This window comes from Borostomias antarcticus (genome assembly GCF_949987555.1).
Source record: "Borostomias antarcticus genome assembly, chromosome: 29".
NCBI lineage: Eukaryota > Metazoa > Chordata > Actinopteri > Stomiiformes > Stomiidae > Borostomias > Borostomias antarcticus.
The window spans coordinates 786,514-805,354 of NC_140262.1; the positions used below are offsets into that span (position 1 = coordinate 786,514).

Sequence of the window (18,841 nt, forward strand, 5' to 3'; positions counted from 1 at the left end):
GACAGGTTATAGGATAGGCCTTTAGATTCAAGATGTCTTTATCGTTACGTCCTTCATAAGGGAGTAAAATGCTTGGGTTCTCATATAGTGGAATTGCTGATTCAGTCACACATGGACATTGCCGAGGTCCGTGTTGCACAATACGGTATCATACTTTCGTTTAATAAAGGACAAAGTAAGATACTGGGTTGTGTTGCTATATTATGATAGAACAGTTACAACCACCCTCTAGAAAATAATTGTTCGTTTCATTTAACCTACAAGTTAAGCAGACTAGATTGCTGTTTTGCCAAATGTAGGCTACAATAGACAAAATGAAAGCCCATTTTGTAAATTAATCTGATTGACCATTGACCAGATGTCGAATATTGCCTACAGGCTACAGCCTATTGCACGACAATAATTCTGAGGGCCTTCCGACGCCAACTTTATCTTGTGGATCAGTTAAAGTAGGCTAGATATTGTATATCGATGAAACACACTTTTGAAGAATAATCCGGGAATGAGATTATCGGTGTAAGGTCAACCATGATGTGCCAGATTCAGTGTTGTGTTCCCCGGTGCCCGCTGCTGACGGTACCGGACGACCGGTGGCGCATCTGTGTCCCGGGGCAGCGGTCCAAAGTGGCGGGTGAAACGGGCTTCCCACCCGCCCTATTCTGATATGTCACCATAGACAACGCTGGCCTGTTCAAAATGCTCATTGAAAAGTCTGGAACAACTTAATAAATTGCTTCTTTTGTTGTAAGATAAACGTTGGCACTTTTTCTCGGGTGTGCATGTTTTGAATAGGCTATAGCCTCGTTTCATTTTCAGTAAGTAGCCCCAATATATCGAGCAGCCAAAACCTCAACAACCTCCTAATATCCAAATATCAGGCGTTTTGCTGTCTATAAGCATCGCGGTGGACCTGTGGATTACCTGCGGCACCCTTTTCCTATTTGAACATGTAAGCTATTGAACGGCCAATGCAATTGGTAACATGTGAGAAATTATGGTCCTTGGAAAATTAGACAATTTTGTCTGGCTTTAATTGCACTGACTATCTTCCATGTAACATGAAGGCCTAAGTCCAATTATGATATCAATTCACTTTAATCAAGAGGATTGCTCGTGTAAATGTGAAGTTGTCCATAGTTTCATGTTGTGCATAAGATTTCCACAAGCCTTTGCGCAATGCATTTTCTTTGTTAAATTAAATTGAATGCTCGCCAAGGATCTGGATTCGTTACACTGAATCAAATGTGTGGCAGTAAAACTGTTAACTAACTCAACTAGACCTACGGTGCAGCCTGTTATAGTCAATACAGAACCCTTTCAGACCAGAAAGAACCATTTGGCTTCCAGACATCCCCTATACGGACCTGGGACAGAGGGATTTCCACTCTTTTTGGAGTGAGAAGGCGAGGCGTGTCTGCCAGACATTTCCTGCAAGGTGTAACTTATCCATAGCATAGCCTACCTTTACCAACATAATGAGAGATGATCTCTTGAGGATAAGCGTGTTCAATGCACTACTTCTATTAATTTATAGGCATAAAGAGAGTTAGTTTCCGAGAGAATGCATTTTAGCAGATTTGAATATATTTGCAAATTGCAAACGTGTAGCATGCCCTATAGTCACATTTTCTTGTGCCTGGCTGTCACAGAGAACTTTTTTTTACGACAATCTGGTTCCTCTTTATTGAATGTATTTAATGTGTTTTAGGCACGACCCATGAACATGTCGGGCACGGTAGACCCCAACTTTGAGCTCTATCTCAGGACATAGAGAAAGTCCCCTGAGTTATCTATTCATTTTCAATAAAACGTCCGCTATTGAAAGTGCGTTGGTAGGCCTATAGCCCAAATGAAACTAGAATGTATTTTCCATTTTGTCCAGCAATTCCAAAGTGATTCCTTGTCCGGGGTATACTAGTTTAAAAGTAAACTAGTTTTAATAGTTATACTAGTTTTAATAGTTATACTAGTTTTAATAGTTTGATGATATAATTGCAACAAACAGGCTTTATTTAATCTGAACATGAAAAACCATGAACGAACAATAAAACCTGCTACAGTAACTCGCTAACATTCAAACAATAGCTTATTTACACGAAGTGTTTCTCTCCCACAATGAGAAAATATTGTTTTTGATGTGTGTTACTTTTTTATATTGTTTAGCATACTGAATGTCCACGGAGAGACATTGTTAAACATAAAGTAGCCTATCTATTACTGCAGATTTTTATCATAGGGTAGGCTACTATCTCCTGCTACCAAATGCAAACAAATGAGCGGACATGTAGCCATGTAGACATGTAGCCATGTAGACATGTAGACATGTAGACATGTAGACATGTAGACATGTAGCCTAGCTATCTTTCAATCTTCTGAGGCAGAGCCCGTAGGAAACAGGTTCGCTGGAAATAGGTAGAGGCCTATTCACTCTTTGGAGAAAAAAAAATGGTGCTATAGAATCATTTGTAATTTGATAAAGGTTCCAGATAGATCCCCTTCCAGGTCATACAGATCCTTTCATGCAGAGCCATTCATACAGAACCATTCATACAGAACCATTCATACAGAACCATTCATACAGAACCATTCTTGGTTCCACACAGCATCTGACGGATCTGAAACGGATTCTGTAGACTAACCTTTTTTCACAGGGTTCCTCTACTTTTACAAAATGTTTTATATAGCTATCAGTCTTTTTTAGACTGTATTTCCCATTCCCATAGAATATTTTCAATAATATTCCCATTAATAACAGTGCTATAGAGCACTTTATAATGGGACTTATATCTTAGACAGGAGAGCCTACTCGGACTCCTGGTCCATAGCCCTTATATCCGAGAAGATGAGGAGTCCATCGTTTACGTGAATCCATAGCCTAGAGGCCAAAGTGATTCTAGGGGGCTGCATATGTGTGGATCTCTCATTAAACGAGAGAGACGGATAATAACTGGACTATCCTGAGGCTATCATGTAAGGGTCCGACTCAATACGAATCTAACGACTGCCCGAGGAGATTTAAACAAAAAATCTGCCCTATAGGCCTGTTGATATAATTCGTTTTATAGAGTTTCCCCTTTCTTAAAAAAACTATAATTTCACTATACAGACTTTTCAAAACGATGTAGGCTACTTAAGAGACTTGTCCAATTGAAATGGAACAATAATGTGGGCCATGTGTACAAAAGTGTAGCCTAGAAGGCCTTATTTGCTCCTTAATTGTTACTCTTTCAAAGTGAAGAAGAGATGGTCAATCAGCGCATTTCAGACAATTATAAAATATTGTTTTATTTTGTTGTTGTTTCATAACATGTTTCGTTCATGTAGGCCTATACAGCATTTAATTCGATTGCACTGATATTCTGCATACAGGTGGACATTTGATTGGGAATATTTAATTATGACACACCTTGATAAAATGTACATAATGATTAGGCTATTCTGGGATGACATCAGTAAAACAGAGGACCAGCAGTGAGGATACAGGGTTCGTCCTGTCTTGTATCCTCTCACCAACTCCCGGTCAAATTGGGTAATGATACATTAGGATTGTCAGTTATGGGCTTCGTTGGGGATTGTTAAAGGAGTTGGGGGTTCAGTTGTGGAAAAAGGCGTTCAGTTCCTCATATGCGGGCGCCCTGTCATGGTGTAAGTGCACGTCATGAAACGGCGGAATGTTCTCTGAGTGCGCGCCCCCGCTGCGCGATCCTGAGGGACCAAACGCGCCGTGCGCGGCGGGGGGACGCGCACCGGACAGCCCGGAATAGTGCATAGCATAGTGATAGTTCCTCTCCGCGTCGGGCGACACCGACTCCTGTTGTCTCACTGAGAAATTGCCGTTCACACACACGGGTGGGCTGTGATGGCCCTCATAGTCAGGACTGTTGTAGTCCGGAGACGCTCCCCCTGGGTAAACTGCGTCATAGGAACCCGCGCCGTAGGAATGATTCCGCAAATTGTGTGCGCTGGAACCAGGCTGATACTGAGGACTAGACAGACGAGGACACGGATAGGAATATGGATGGACGGAGAAAGGAGAGTTGGGGACATGAAACCGGGCCCCATCAGGGCACTGCTCTGTCAAGAAGTTCCGAGTGTTGAGCTGCAGACAACCTGCCACTAGGTTCGTTGTGGGTTGGGACAGGCCTTTGCACAGTGTCTGCACGTACGATACTACATCCGGCCGTTTCCCATTGCGCAAAATCTCTCCAAGGGCCCAAATGTAATTCTTAGCGAGTCTCAGTGTCTCTATCTTGGAGAGCTTTTGGGTTTTGGAATAGCAGGGCACCACTTTGCGCAGATTGTCCAGGGCAGAGTTGAGATCGTGCATGCGCGTGCGCTCGCGTGCGTTGGCCTTGTGACGTCGCACCTTGGAGCGCTCCGCCCGGGCCGGCGTCATCTTGCGCTTCTTCGGGCCGCGCTTTTTGGGCTTGTTGTCTCCCTCCGTCTCGTCTCCGCACTCCTCGTCGTCCAGATCGTCGTCGTCCAGATCGTCGTCGCCTCCCATCTCGGACGGTGGCCTGCTGCTGCCCTCTGGCGCGTCTCCGTCATCCAGGTCGTCGTCGTCTCCAAGGTGACAGTGTTCCTCGTCCTCCTTGGTCTTGGAGTCCTCGCTCTCGCTGTCGTCCACCCATCCCGCGAGCTTTTGGACATCCGGTAGAACCTCGCTGAAGAGCCGCGTCAACATGGTGTCACTGGAAGAAAGAGAATAAACAGATTATAATTGGGCTCACAGTAAGCAGGTTCAGTGCATGGTCTTGCCATATGTTCTTTGTAAATATTAGACATTTTTTTCTGTCTGGCTGACAGATGAGAAGGTCATCAGCTCTAAGAGACGACCACAACTGAAAGAACGTTGGGTTTAGGCTATTATAGGCCCCTAATTGATATTAAACGGATTATAGGCTACTATTAGTATTTGTAGTATTAGTATTATTTATATCATTGTCATTATTAGGATATTATTATTATTATTATTTTATTTTATTTATTTTTTGACTAAAAATGATTATTGACATAGACCTACACAAATAAATAGGCCACTTATTTTATGCTGTATAGGCTAGGCCTTGCATATTTGTTTAGAAATGATATAGCCATAAAGCCTAAGATTGTAATTGAATGGCCAATATTTCTTGGGGGACTAGCGCCAGACGGTCCCCATCCCCTGCTCCCGGTCCCCGTGCCTTGGCGTGCCCTCCCGCAGCAGGTTTCCGTGGGTCTGTCCTATCATGAGGTCCCAGGGGACGCATTGTGCGGCGGACAGCCCCGCTCAACCCCCCTTCCTCTTCCCACACACTATTCTGGCGGCATTCCAGCACAGCCAGATCCAATTCTGCATACATAGTCTGCATGAAAATAATCATTTCATAAAAAAGGCCTGCCTTTATATTGTGTTCTGTCCCCTTTCTTATAAGCCGCTAAAAAATATTCGGAGGTTTCATCAGAGTTTGTAAATGTGATATACGTCTGAAACGAGCATTTGGAAAGGGGCATCTTAACTGAAAGATCATTATGTGCTTTTTTACAGATCTATACTGATCGAAATGGTTGATATGGATTTTCATGATTAATTAATAAGGATTATGGCCTATAATTAGCCTAGGCTATACAAAACTTGCCAAAGTCAGTCAATTTATACTTAAGATCCATTCTGAGCAAGGATATTATAAGGCACATGCATCAATATTATGTATAGCAAGGTCAATGGCTTTGGTTATTTAAAATAATCGTTCTCAAAATATGAGCTTTTATTCTAAGCTCAGGTGTGCACGTGTACGTGCCTGGATTTATATTTCTCTTAATTGTATAAGCACAATGTAATTAACGCAAACCAATACCTTGTCAATTAGCCCTTGTAACTCTGTAGAGAATTCCTCCCCCATAGTGCCCCCCCCCCCCTCCCCCCACACACACACTTCTCTCTCTCTCTCTCACACACACACACACACACACACACAAAACACATTGTATTTTGATTTTAGGATTTTGTCAAAACAAAGTGTGACAGAAAGCCCATCTATACACAGTGAAATACTCGTTGGGGACTTCTAAGATATAAGTCAATTAACCCTCTCTAGGGAATGAAACCGCTCCTTCGTTAAACCACTGATATGAATTGAATAATGAAAATAATCTCATAATGAAACTGAATCTCTCAGTGAAGGTCCATCGAAAAGTATCTTATTGTCTCAAAAGATTGGCATTGTCACGGTATAGGATCATGTGTGCGCATTACATGATAGCTTGATAAAGGAGCAGGATTAGAGGGTGTCTCTGGTTAGATAGATACCACACCAGATAGATACCACACCAGATAGATACCACACCAGATAGATACCACACCAGATAGGAGATGAAAGAGCGGAGGGAAAAACCTCATCGCAGACAAATGAAAATAAGTAGCCCGTCTCAAATTATGCTGCAGTCGACGCCGATAGAAATAATCAATAGCCTCTTTGGGCACCAATTTCGTTCACACGTGTGCAGATCTCTGTTTAAATTAAGAAAATTCGCTGTTATGAATATAAATGTTCTTACCTCCGTTGTGGAGCTCGATAGCGGGAGAAAGCGCGTTTGTTTACACCATCTCTGGGTGTCCAGTCCACACCCCTCCACGGACACTCCTGTAGTAACTACTGTCTGCTTGTCTGTGTGTGTGTGTGTGTGCGTGCGTGTGTGCGTGTGTGTGCGTGTGTGTGCTGCTATCCCTACCCCAAACGCGCGGAGACAGTGTGGCATCATAACTAGAGACTGGGGTGGGTTACATACCAGCTATGATGCCAGGCCATATGGCTGGCACGTCATTGGCAAGAGCCGTCACATGAGAGCGGGTGATTGACATGCCATCCCGGGGGAAGAGGGACTCGCCATCTGTCACTGCGCACTCGCTCGCACAGCCAGGAAAAGAGCTAGGCAGAGATGAAAATGGAAGGAGAAAGAGAATAACAACAAAAAAACGGGGGTAGAAAAATAGAGAGATGTCTTTATTGGAAGTCTCTTTAAAAAGGATACATTTACTAATCTTGGAGCACAATAACCCTCCCCCACCATCCACCATTTGTTTTGTTATAGGCCCACACGTTTATAAATAGCATAGGCTATGGGATTTGTACCAAGAGAATCTGGCGGTCGCTTTAATGATATAGAGATCTAATAATCAGATCAACCCTTACAAAGACCGAGGTGCAATTGCCTAAAGGAGTCAATTGAACTGATAACTATCCTGACAGCGGCTATGAGCGCCCATGGGGAGGGATGCCAGGTTGGGCGGTGGGAGGGATGTTCAGGGGAGGTGCCAAAGGTGGCACAGACACAACAGTCCAGAGAAGACAACCAGAGATGCATGGGGACAAAATAAGAGAGACCGTGAAAAATCGAGTTTATTAGGTTTACACGGAACGCACAGAATTGACGACCACGCTCGTTGACATAATCGTCTGTTGATTAAAACGTAAGATCAATTTGTTTCCCTTGATGCTAGAATTTAACCCTGGTCGTGTCAGAGGGGCGGACAGGTAGAACAATCATGAATTTAGCGACAAAAACATGTAATGTAATTTGGAACAGAGGTGCATTCATTTGTAATGAAAAGGTTTCGATATGGGGCCCTCACAGGTTATGTCCCTCTGCGCCATTTTCTAATATGTCTACCAGTGTGACACGTTTGGTATGAATAACACTGATAATCCACTATATAAGGGAACACTTTTAACTTTTAAGGCCCTTGTGAGATTGAAGCCTCTTGCGATTTTTCTAAATGACCACCAGTGTGACACCTATATGGTTCGGGTTATGATTGATGATACACTGCATACACGTTCATAAAACTCTGAAAGAGTTCACCACAACTTTAAGACAATCGTCATGACAACATTGAAAATCTTAACTGGGCTCATCTTAATACTTTAATAAATTATTTCTCCGAGGACATCATTCAAAGAGCCAACAGTCTGCAACACTTTTCGACACAATATCCTTATTTGGGCAATTTATGACTCAAAATTACATTCAAACTTAATTACAATGGTTACAATCAATGTTTGTATCTTATCTCCCATCCACCTACATTCATTGTTGGTTTGTCTATTACAAGTTAATAACTCGGGTACCATTGTTCAGTGAGGCTTGGATAAACAGTCCTTTTGTTTTGGTCAGGTTCTTGTTCCAGCCAAAGAGCTTTAGAGGAGGATATCTCATGATGACCAGTCAGCAGTACTTGAACAGCCCAAATCTGGCCCATACACCACCTTTACCTGCAGTCCAGAGTTGTACTGTAGAAAAATCTCATGCCCTGGATCAAATCTACTTGCCGCCCCATCAGACCAGGCCTAGCTCACTCTGCCTTCAACTGGGCCAGATCTGGCTAAGAGTTGAGCGCTATCTGGGGCTGCTCAGTGCTCCGAATCTGAGCGTCATGTGTCATGTGTCATGTGTCATGTGTCATGTGTCATGTGTCATGTGTAGTCCAAATGGCAGGAGCACTGTAGCCCCAAGAGCCATGGAAATGGCTCAGGCCTACGATAGATCCAGCCAGGTCTACAGACTGGGGGAGAACCAGGTCTACAGACTGGGGGAGAACCAGGTCTACAGACTGGGGGAGAACCAGGTCTACAGACTGGGGGAGAACCAGGTCTACAGACTGGGGGAGAACCAGGTCTACAGACTGGGGGAGAACCAGGTCTACAGGGTGGGGGAGAACCAGGTCTACAGACTGGGGGAGAACCAGGTCTACAGACTGGGGGAGAACCAGGTCTACAGGGTGGGGGAGAACCAGGTCTACAGACTGGGGGAGAACCAGGTCTACAGACTGGGGGAGAACCAGGTCTACAGACTGGGGGAGAACCAGGTCTACAGGGTGGGGGAGAACCAGGTCTACAGACTGGGGGAGAACCAGGTCTACAGGCTGGGGGAGAACCAGGTCTACAGACTTGGAAAGCACACTGGTACAGACTGGGGAACCAACCTGATACAGACTAGGGAACCAACCTGATACAGACTGGGGAACCACACTGATACAGACTGGGGAACCAACCTGATACAGACTGGGGAACCAACCTGATACAGACTGGGGAACCAACCTGATACAGACTAGGGAACCAACCTGATACAGACTAGGGAACCAACCTGATACAGACTGGGGAACCAACCTGATACAGACTAGGGAACCAACCTGATATAGACTGGGGAACCACACTGATACAGACTAGGGAACCAACCTGATACAGACTAGGGAACCAACCTGATACAGACTAGGGAACCAACCTGATACAGACTAGGGAACCAACCTGATACAGACTAGGGAACCACACTGATACAGACTAGGGAACCAACCTGATACAGACTAGGGAACCAACCTGATACAGACTGGGGAACCAACCTGATACAGACTGGGGAACCAACCTGATACAGACTGGGGAACCACACTGATACAGACTAGGGAACCACACTGATACAGACTAGGGAACCAACCTGATACAGACTAGGGAACCAACCTGATTGTGATGCCTTTGGCAGGAGAATGTCAGGAAGCCCCTGTTGCAAATACTAGGACTATCATGTTTTTCTGTATCACTGACAAGATATAAATAGATGACCATTGGTTTGCACCCTGTGGTGAGGTAGCGGGTGCTCTAAAGGGGACGTCCACAGTGAACTTTACGTGAAACTAAGTTTGCTGGTCTTGTCTGATCCTGCCATTGAATAATTGATCCCTTTTCTCAGTCCAAAATAGAGGGAAATTCTGGAGTGACAGCAAAGCTTCCGTTCTTCCTTGTTCAAGACATCACTAAGATGTCTACTCAATCACAATGTCTCTGCCAGCTAGTCTCTGGTTGACAACCATAACATTTATGTGTAATAAATCTGTGTCAGTACTCTGGGATTCAGAATACATTAGTTTGTAACATTTTTCGGTGTGCATGTTTTGTGGCACTGGCTATTTGGGCAGATGATGAGTTGGTGACAGTGGCGCTTCATGTTGGGCCAGGGAACTAATTGGAAAGGTGAACACAGCGGATGAAGTGGAAGGGAAATGTGTTTCAATGCTCAGGGGGCGGAGCCCCGAGGCACTGAAGTCCGAACCAAATCTCTGCATTCAGGGGTGGCTGTAGCTCAGTTGGTAGGGTTGTTCAGTGATCGAAGGGTCAGTGGTTCGAATCCCAGCTCCAACTGTCCACATGTCGAAGTGTCCTTGAGCAAGACACCTAACCCCAAAATTGCTCCCAATGAGCAGGATAGCACCTTGCATGGCAGCTACTGTGAATATGTGTGCGAATGGGTGAGTGAGAGGCCATTGTAAAGCGCTTTGAGTGCCGCTAAGGTGGAAAAGCGCTATATAAGTGCAGTCCATTTACCATTCAACCCAGACCTTAGTCGAGCCAGTGCTCAATATAGATTCAGGTTTAAGTCAGTAAGATTTACTGTTTGACTGGACCGAACCTGTGTTTGGGCAGAAATACAATGATGAAAAATGTCTGGTGTGGCCCAGAGAGACCAAATCTTTGATGGCCCATTCTCCATGTTGTCCCAATGCTCTTGGGCACATCATCAGTGATGTCCCAGGGTCATAGTGCTCTGGGTCTCTCAACTTCACACAACCTCGGCCAGGGGACCCAGCCAAAAGGCTGATATCATCTATTTCCAAAGAATAGATGATATCAACCAAAGAATGACCAGCGACTGACCAGCAGCCTGTCAGGCTTGCTCTAAATGCCCCCAGACACATACCAGAAGTATCATATTGGTGGCCATTTGGAAAATTACATAGGATATAAATACACATCTGTTCTAAGTATGGTACTTATATCATAAAATGCACATTTGTTATGAAAATTTCATTTTAACTGCCCCACAATAAAGGGTTTAGTGGGAGGGCTTCCATAAGCCTGTGTGTGTCAATATGCTCAGTGCATTGATCCAAAATATCACTGAATGTACAGCACAACTTGAAGTATGCTGCTGCCTCTCTCTCTCTCTCTCTCTCCCAATCTCTCTCTCTCTCCCAATCTCTCTCTCTCTCTCTCTCCCTCTCTCTGTCTCTCTCTCTCTCTCTCCCAATCTCTCTCTCTCTCTCTCTGTCTCTCTCTCTCTCTCTCTCCCAATCTCTCTCTCTCTCTGTCTGTCTCTCTCTCTCTCTCTCTCTCTCTCTCTCTCTCTCTCTCTCTGTCTCTCTCTCTCTGTCTCTCTCTGTCTCTCTCTTTCTCTCTCTCTGTCTCATTCTCTCTCTCTCTCTCTCTCTCCCAATCTCTCTCTCTCTCCCAATCTCTCTCTCTCTCTCTCCCAATCTCTCTCTCTCTCTCTCTCTCTCTCTCTCTCTCTCTCTCTATATATATATATATATATATATATATTACTCATGCCTTTAAAACAGTAAAATAGTGTTATATTGATTAGGGGCAGCTGTTTCTATGTTCAGCTATAACTAGTTTAGACTGCATGTACATATTCAGTGGTTTGACATTCGATAATAGAGATGTATGTAGCCTATTATTGGTGGCCAAAATATCTGAATGTAGGAGATTCTGAATAATGTAATATCTTCCTCCCCCTGACCTCTGAGTGTCCAAACATGCTTCTGCTTTTCTGTGGATTACATGAATCCTAGAGGTTGGTGCACTTCTCTGATATCCGTATCATTTCATTCCCAAAAGGTGATGTTCCTGTTGGGCCAGTTAATCAATGCCACTGAGAGTTGGCTCGGAAAATAATATATGATATTATAGGATATATATCGCCATCTAGTGGTACAGATAACATAGTGCAACAAAGCACAACACAATCCGGGATGAAAGCCTACTAAAGGAAGACACAGGGATGTACCGAAAATGTACAGTCTTTAATGACGATGACTGGCATGTACAGTCTTAATGACGATGGCTGGCATGTACAGTCTTTAATGACGATGGCTGGCATGTACAGTCACTTCACTTACTCTGGACAAACGTGCTTGAAAAGTCGCTTTGGATCATTGGATGAATGTTAAATGACTAAAATGTTAAATGTAATGCCACTTGTATTGAGCAAGTCACTTGTGTAGTGCAACCATAAATCATACCATTTAAGGAGTTTCCCCTTGGGGATCTATCTATCTATCTATCTATCTATCTATCTATCTATCTATCTATCTATCTATCTATCTATCTATCCATCTATCCGTCTATCTATCTGTCTGTCTGTCTGTCTGTCTGTCTGTATGTCATGAAATGTGTAATATAAACATCCATCAGCTCATCAAGCAAACTGTTATTCTAGATATCTTTCCGTCTTTTCCTGTCCTTACATTGATCTCTTTCTTCTCCCAACAGATTCATCGCATCTGTTTATTGTGGTGCCTCTACCTCCTTCTCATTCCCTTGAGTGTGTGTGTGTGTGTGTGTGTGTGTGTGTGTGTGTGCTTGTGTGTGTGTCTGTGTGTGGTGATAATCACAGTACCCAGGAGCAGTGGTAATCTCAACATTTAGCCAGTCCCACTTCCCTCTCTGTGTGCTGATCTGCTAATGCCAGTCTTGTTTTGTGTCTATCTATCTGTCTGTCTGTCTGTCTGTCTGGAGTTAGGATAACCCAACCCTGTCTATCTGTCTGTCTGTCTGTCTATCTATCTATCTATCTATCTATCTATCTATCTGTCTGTCTGTCTGTCTGTCTGTCTGTCTGTCTATCTATCTATCTATCTATCTATCTATCTATCTATCTATCTGTCTGTCTGTCTGCCTGTCTGTCTGGAGTTAGGATAACCCAACCCTGTCTATCTGTCTGTCTATCTGTAAATAATAATAATATTGCATCTATGACATATTGCATGCATACTGGTCATGTTCAATTATATAATATGGCATGGGTATTTTTTCCTCCCTTGTCATATTCCACACACGGCATTCCTATGGAATGTCTGTTGTGCCAACGACAAAAAAAACGATCCCCTCTCTTCAAAGATAGAGGGCGCTAAAGCCCTATTATGGGGGCATAACCTCTTTGTGAATCAAAATATTGAAGCGTGTCGAATGAACACTTACACAACACCTACACACCTACACAACACCTACACATCTACACAATGAACACAGTGTTCTGTTTCTTGATAGATTTTCTGATAGATTTTACATGGGGCGTGTTCCATTCCAAAAATGTGTTGCCTCCCCTCTGTTTATCGCTCACTTCCCTTCACACGATGTGAGAGGTCGTAGCCGTCGGTTAAGGACGCCGTATGGGAGAGAATAGCGGTTAGGAATGAAATGCAGGACACAATAATCACAGTTGATAATAAGTCCCAAGGGAAAGTATACATGAGGGTCCAACACCTCAAGTCTGTTTCAGCCGGTTCTAATTTTAACTTTCCTGTGTTCCAGTTAAGTCCAATGATGGCAGTGGTAGAGCTGTATTCCCTAGATAGAATCCACCGGAACAAAAACTGTTCACATCTGCATTTCAGCTGGGTGATTTATCTGCAAGCCAACCTCCTACTCTTATAAGGAGTCAGCTCTGTCAGATCCTGTGTCCATTCCACACTAATAAAGGTGTGTGTGTGTGTGTGTGTGTGTGTGTGTGTGTGTGTGTGTGTGTGTGTGTGTGTGCATGCGCACGTCTGCTACCCTGTGGTGGAAGATCAGGCATCTGTTTATGTATGAGTTTTATGGAGAGAGAATAAGAGAGCAATAAAGAGAGATAAAGAGCAAGATTACACTCTATGCCTGTGTTCTGACCTGTGTGTGTGTGTGTGTGTGTGTGTGTGTGTGTGTGTGTACAAGTGAGATTGTGCCAAGCTCTGGGACTCTGGCCCATGCCTTCGGGGTTTGAACCTTAACACCTGCTCCAGAGTCAGTACGTGGTGGTTGGTTTCATGGCTGCAGGTCAGGCACTCGGCTCTGCGCTCATTTGCATACAATTACAAGTGTATTAACTCTGATGCTCTTGTCGATGTCTCACTGGATCAACAGCTGATTAGTCCCTCGCATCCCAGCTCAACAATATCACGTCTCACTCATACATTTCTCTCTTTCAATTCCTCTCCTGAAAAAAAAAGTCAATATCAAAAGTCAATATTCCCCCTAGCCTGGCTTCGCCGGTGAGGGTGAAGCTGCGGTTTCGGACAAGCTCCATGATCATGCTGACCATGTGCCTGTCCATATTATCCCTCTCTCTCTCTCTCTCTCTCCCTCCCTCCCTCTCTTTCTCTCTCCCCCTCCATCCCTCTCTCTTTCTCTCTCTCCCTCCTTCTCTCCATTACTGTCTCTTTCTCTCTCTCTCTCTCTCTCTCTTTCTCTCCCTTCTTTCTCCCCCTCCATCCCTCTCTCTTTCTCCCCCTCCATCCCTCTCTCCCTCCCTCTGTTGTGCTGAGCCTTGGTAAGGCTGGAGTCCTGCTGACCTCAGTCCTGTCCATCGCTCAGTGGCTCAGCAGCACAGCTGGATTTGTTACATTCTCTGTCTCCCTTTTTTGCACTCTCTCTCTCTGCCCCCCCCAAACACACACACACACACACACATTGTGTGTAGGGTTACTGTTAGAGAAAAATAATATCCACACTGTTGCTCCCACGGTCAACTTAATCGGTACAACAAGGCTACTGTTGCCATGGTAATGGGTTTCCCTTCAAAATGATAAATCAGTGAAGGTTGAGGAGAGACGATTACATTTTGATTGAAACAACATGTTCAAGGTGCCTCCCTCACTTTTTATATAAGAGCATGGTTTGCATAAGATTTTGATTTGGTCTCATGGTTTGACAGTCCTCTGGGTGCCTTTTGGGCTTCAAGTGGGCCGTCATGTGCCTCTTAGTAAGGAGTGGCTTTCGTCTGGCCACCCTACCATAAAGGCCTGATTGGTTGAGTGCTGCCTGGATGGTCGATCTTCTGAAAGGTTCTCCCATCTCCACAAGGACACGCTGGAGAACCCTCTGTTCCTGCTCACCTCCCTGGCCTCTCGGTGGTTCTAAACTTCTTCCATTTATGAATGATGGTGTCCCCTGTGTTCTTTGGGACCTGTAAATCTGTAGAAATGTTTCCATACTATTCTCCAGGTCTATGCTTTGACACAATCCTCTGCAAATAATTCATTTGACCCCATGGCTTGGAGTTTGCTCTGTCAACTGTGGGACCTTATATAGGCAGGTGTTGGCAATCCCCAATCATGTCCAATCAACTGAATTGACCACAGGTGGACTCCAATTAAGTTGTAGAAACATCTCAAGCAGTATCAGTGGAAACAAAATGCACCTCAGCTCACTTTTGGGTGTCATATCAAAGGGTGTGCACACTTGTGTACATATATTTACATTTCAATATTTAATCTATTGTAGAATAAGTCTGTAACATAATAAAACGTGGAGAAGGTGAAAGGAGTGTGCAGACTTTCTGGCTTGACTGTAACAACATCAGCTGGGCACATAAGCTAGTATTTCAAATCGGTACTAAAATCACACTGTTACCATAACATACCATTTTATTTATAGAGCACATTTAAAAACAACAAAGTTGAGCAAAGTGCTGTACAAGTCAAACAACAATAACACACAAAGAGCACATAGTAAAACATACGCAGTATGTCACATGAAAAAAGGACAAGTCTCTTAGGCCATGTCAGGAAAACGCAAAAGAATATAAGTGTGTTAACTCAGACACTGTATCATTAACTGAGCACATACACTATTGTTGGCTTTTGATGTCTTCTTCTTCTGTTGCTCGGCGTTGTGTAATTTTTTGTAAGCCTTGATAAGAGTTGCAGAACCATCTAATTATAAACCACGATGTTAATAGCCTTCTTGTTGTGATAGTCATTGATGAAATCACCCAACACGGGATTGGAGGCGGCGACAGATGATACATTTATTGTGCAAAGATACAATCACATGGAACACTGGGATGTTTCCCTAGTCTCTCTCTCTCCCTGCTTCTCTGGGATGTTTCCCTAGTCTCTCTCTCTCTCCCTGCTTCTCTGGGATGTTTCCCTGGTCTCTCTCTCTCCCTGCTTCTCTGGGATGTTTCCCTAGTCTCTCTCTCTCCCTGCTCTCTGCTGGCTGCGGCTGTGGGTGAAGACGAGGCCCCGAGTCTTCCCTCCCCCGCATGGTGTTATCAGCGTGTCTGCCTGCTGGGAGCAGCCAATCTCTCCGGCCGAGTTGCCTGCCGTTTCCAAATCGAAGTCTCAAGGTTTGGTTGAGATGTTAAATAGTGCTCTCTCGGCCCACCCCCCACGCCTAGGCCTGCCCGTTTAGGGCCTAGTGAAGCTAGATTGGTGGAGGAGTGACCATACAGATCGCCTGTCACCCTAACATGATGTCTTAATCACCATTGGTTGTCAGTCCGGGTTGTGTCTGTTTATAGTGTCCCATAGAGATGTGTCATTAATACCCCAGAGGAGAGGTCCCCCCTGTGGCCTAAGTGTGACCTCTTGACACCCACTACCCCGAACGGCCACAGCAGCATCAGCTGTCTCCCTCACTCTATCGACTACAGTGTCCACGTGAAAACAAACAAACACATGAAATCAAATACGTAGCAGAAAGACTCAGTAGATGTTATAGACATTTCTCCCTAGATTCTTCACTATCATGATGAATCTTTACTGAATTACTCACTTATAATGTTAGGCCTCAGTTCCTTCGACATGGGGACGTCATATCTCTTGACACAATCAATTCCAAAATCTTCAGTGAAATTGAAACTGCCATTTACTAAACAATTGCATTTTGAATCATTCGACTGTTGATGTATTTCTCCTCACTTCGTTGTCCTCTTGTTTGTGGCATCACCTCGCTCTGCCCGTGTCCGCCGGCTCCTCCAGTAGGAATCCACACTCTGCCAAAGTCAAGGACGACAAGACGGCAGGAGCACATGGGGACGATTATTGTAGTTGTCAAATCAACGACAGCTTAGCATCATGCACTCAGAGCTACAGTACGATACCCCACTCAATCGTCTTTATCTCTCTCTCTCTCTCTCTCTCTCTCTCTCTTTCTCAATTCAGTTCAAATCACTTTATTGGCATGACAAATGTGTTTGTTTTTTAACTATTTTATTTGTACAGGGACAGTACATATTAATCAACAGCACACATTAAAAACATGACTATAAATATGTCAGTATTAGCTTAAAACTAATTTTCAACTGTTGTCCCTGGGCGTGGGGTTAACGCCGCTAAAAACAGGAGCACAGATGGGCGTGCAACAATTAAAATGCAATAAAGAGATAATAAACGCACGTTAAGACACATAAAACAAACATGTATCCAGACACAACACAAACATTAGCATACGCTTAAGACTAACATTAACAAACATTTATGTTGCCAAAGCCTTTTAGATAAATAAAAAATAAAAACAAGAAGTACCAATAAGTACGTAGTAACAGTAACTAACAGTAAAACATTGTAGTATAATAACAATGAAAATAAGTCAGCATAATAACACAGTACGTGTGTGTGCGCGCGCACGTGTGGGTGCGTGTGTGCGCATTTAGATGTGTCTCTTATTCTCACTCACTTTCTATCTCTTATTCTCTCTCTCTCTTATTCTCACTCTCAGTTATTCAGTCAGTCAAAGTCAACTTTATTTATATACCACTGTTCATGCAAACAAATGTAGCACACAGTGCTTAACAGAAAAAAATAAAACAGTTAAAATAGTAGATACAAATAAGAGAATAAAACACGAACAAGTCATATATGGCATAAGAGAATAGAAAGTAAGTAAAAGTAATTAATTGAGACATTTGCGAGGATGAAGAAAAGAAGAACACAGTTCAGATAGTCTACACATTCCAAGAATAGCCTACTTTTAAATATTCTTTGTCTTTTTTCATGTGTTAAACTTTTTTTTGGAGTAGCCTACATTTGACTGGAAGGCTTATAGCCTTTACCATGACATGTTGCCTCAGAGCGAATTGAGTGAAAATACTGTATAGCCTATTGAGCCTAGTGATTAGTCTTACATTAGTATGGCTGTACTATTTGTTGTGGAGTTCTGGCACATACTAGGCCTACTGGTGACTACGTAACTGATGGAAGTGCTGTCATGTTTAGTCTGGAAGTGCTGTGTCACGTTTAGTCTGGAAGTGCTGTCATGTTTAGTCTGGAAGTGCTGTCATGTTTAGTCTGGAAGTGCTGTCATGTTTAGTCTGGAAGTGCTGTCATGTTTAGTCTGGAAGTGCTGTGTCATGTTTAGTCTGGAAGTGCTGTCATGTTTAGTCTGGAAGTGCTGTCATGTTTAGTCTGGAAGTGCTGTCATGTTTAGTCTGGAAGTGCTGTGTCATGTTTAGTCTGGAAGTGCTGTGTCATGTTTAGTCTGGAAGTGCTGTATCATGTTTAGTCTGGAAGTGCTGTGTCATGTTTAGTCTGGAAGTGCTGTGTCACGTTTAGTCTGGAAGTGCTGTGTCACGTTTAGTCTGGAAGTGCTGTGTCATGTTTAGTCTGGAAGTGCTGTGTCATGTTTAGTCTGGAAGTGCTGTGTCATGTTTAGTCTGGAAGTGCTGTCATGTTTAGTCTGGAAGTGCTGTGTCACGTTTAGTCTGGAAGTGCTGTGTCATGTTTAGTCTGGAAGTGCTGTGTCATGTTTAGTCTGGAAGTGCTGTGTCACGTTTAGTCTGGTCTCTTATAATAAAGAACACGTCTTTTGTTATCCCCGGTCATCATTCTTATGCAGAAATACGTTTATATAGCTCCCGTATATCACAGCTATATGTTTCAGCTGGAACAAATTAAGATAAATTCAATAGGCTATTTTAATGAATATATTATTAGAAACATATTTTTGATTGACAGACAGGCTAGGGGCCCCTTTGAGGTGAAAAAACCCCATGGGAATAAAAGTGAATCTACGCCCCTGCTGCCTCCCCATGTTTCTTGGTCCTGGCTCCA

General features: G+C 43.6%; 1 protein-coding gene across 1 annotated transcript; it reads right to left on the bottom strand.

The window, feature by feature from the left end:
* Positions 1-3,592: 3,592 nt before the first annotated feature.
* Positions 3,593-6,788, bottom strand: neurod2 (neuronal differentiation 2; the record flags this gene model as incomplete). Its single annotated transcript, XM_084459793.1, is given in 4 exon segments — positions 3,593-4,691; positions 6,538-6,629; positions 6,632-6,745; positions 6,747-6,788. Coding segments are annotated over 4 exon segments (1,347 nt in total).
* Positions 6,789-18,841: the final 12,053 nt, after the last annotated feature.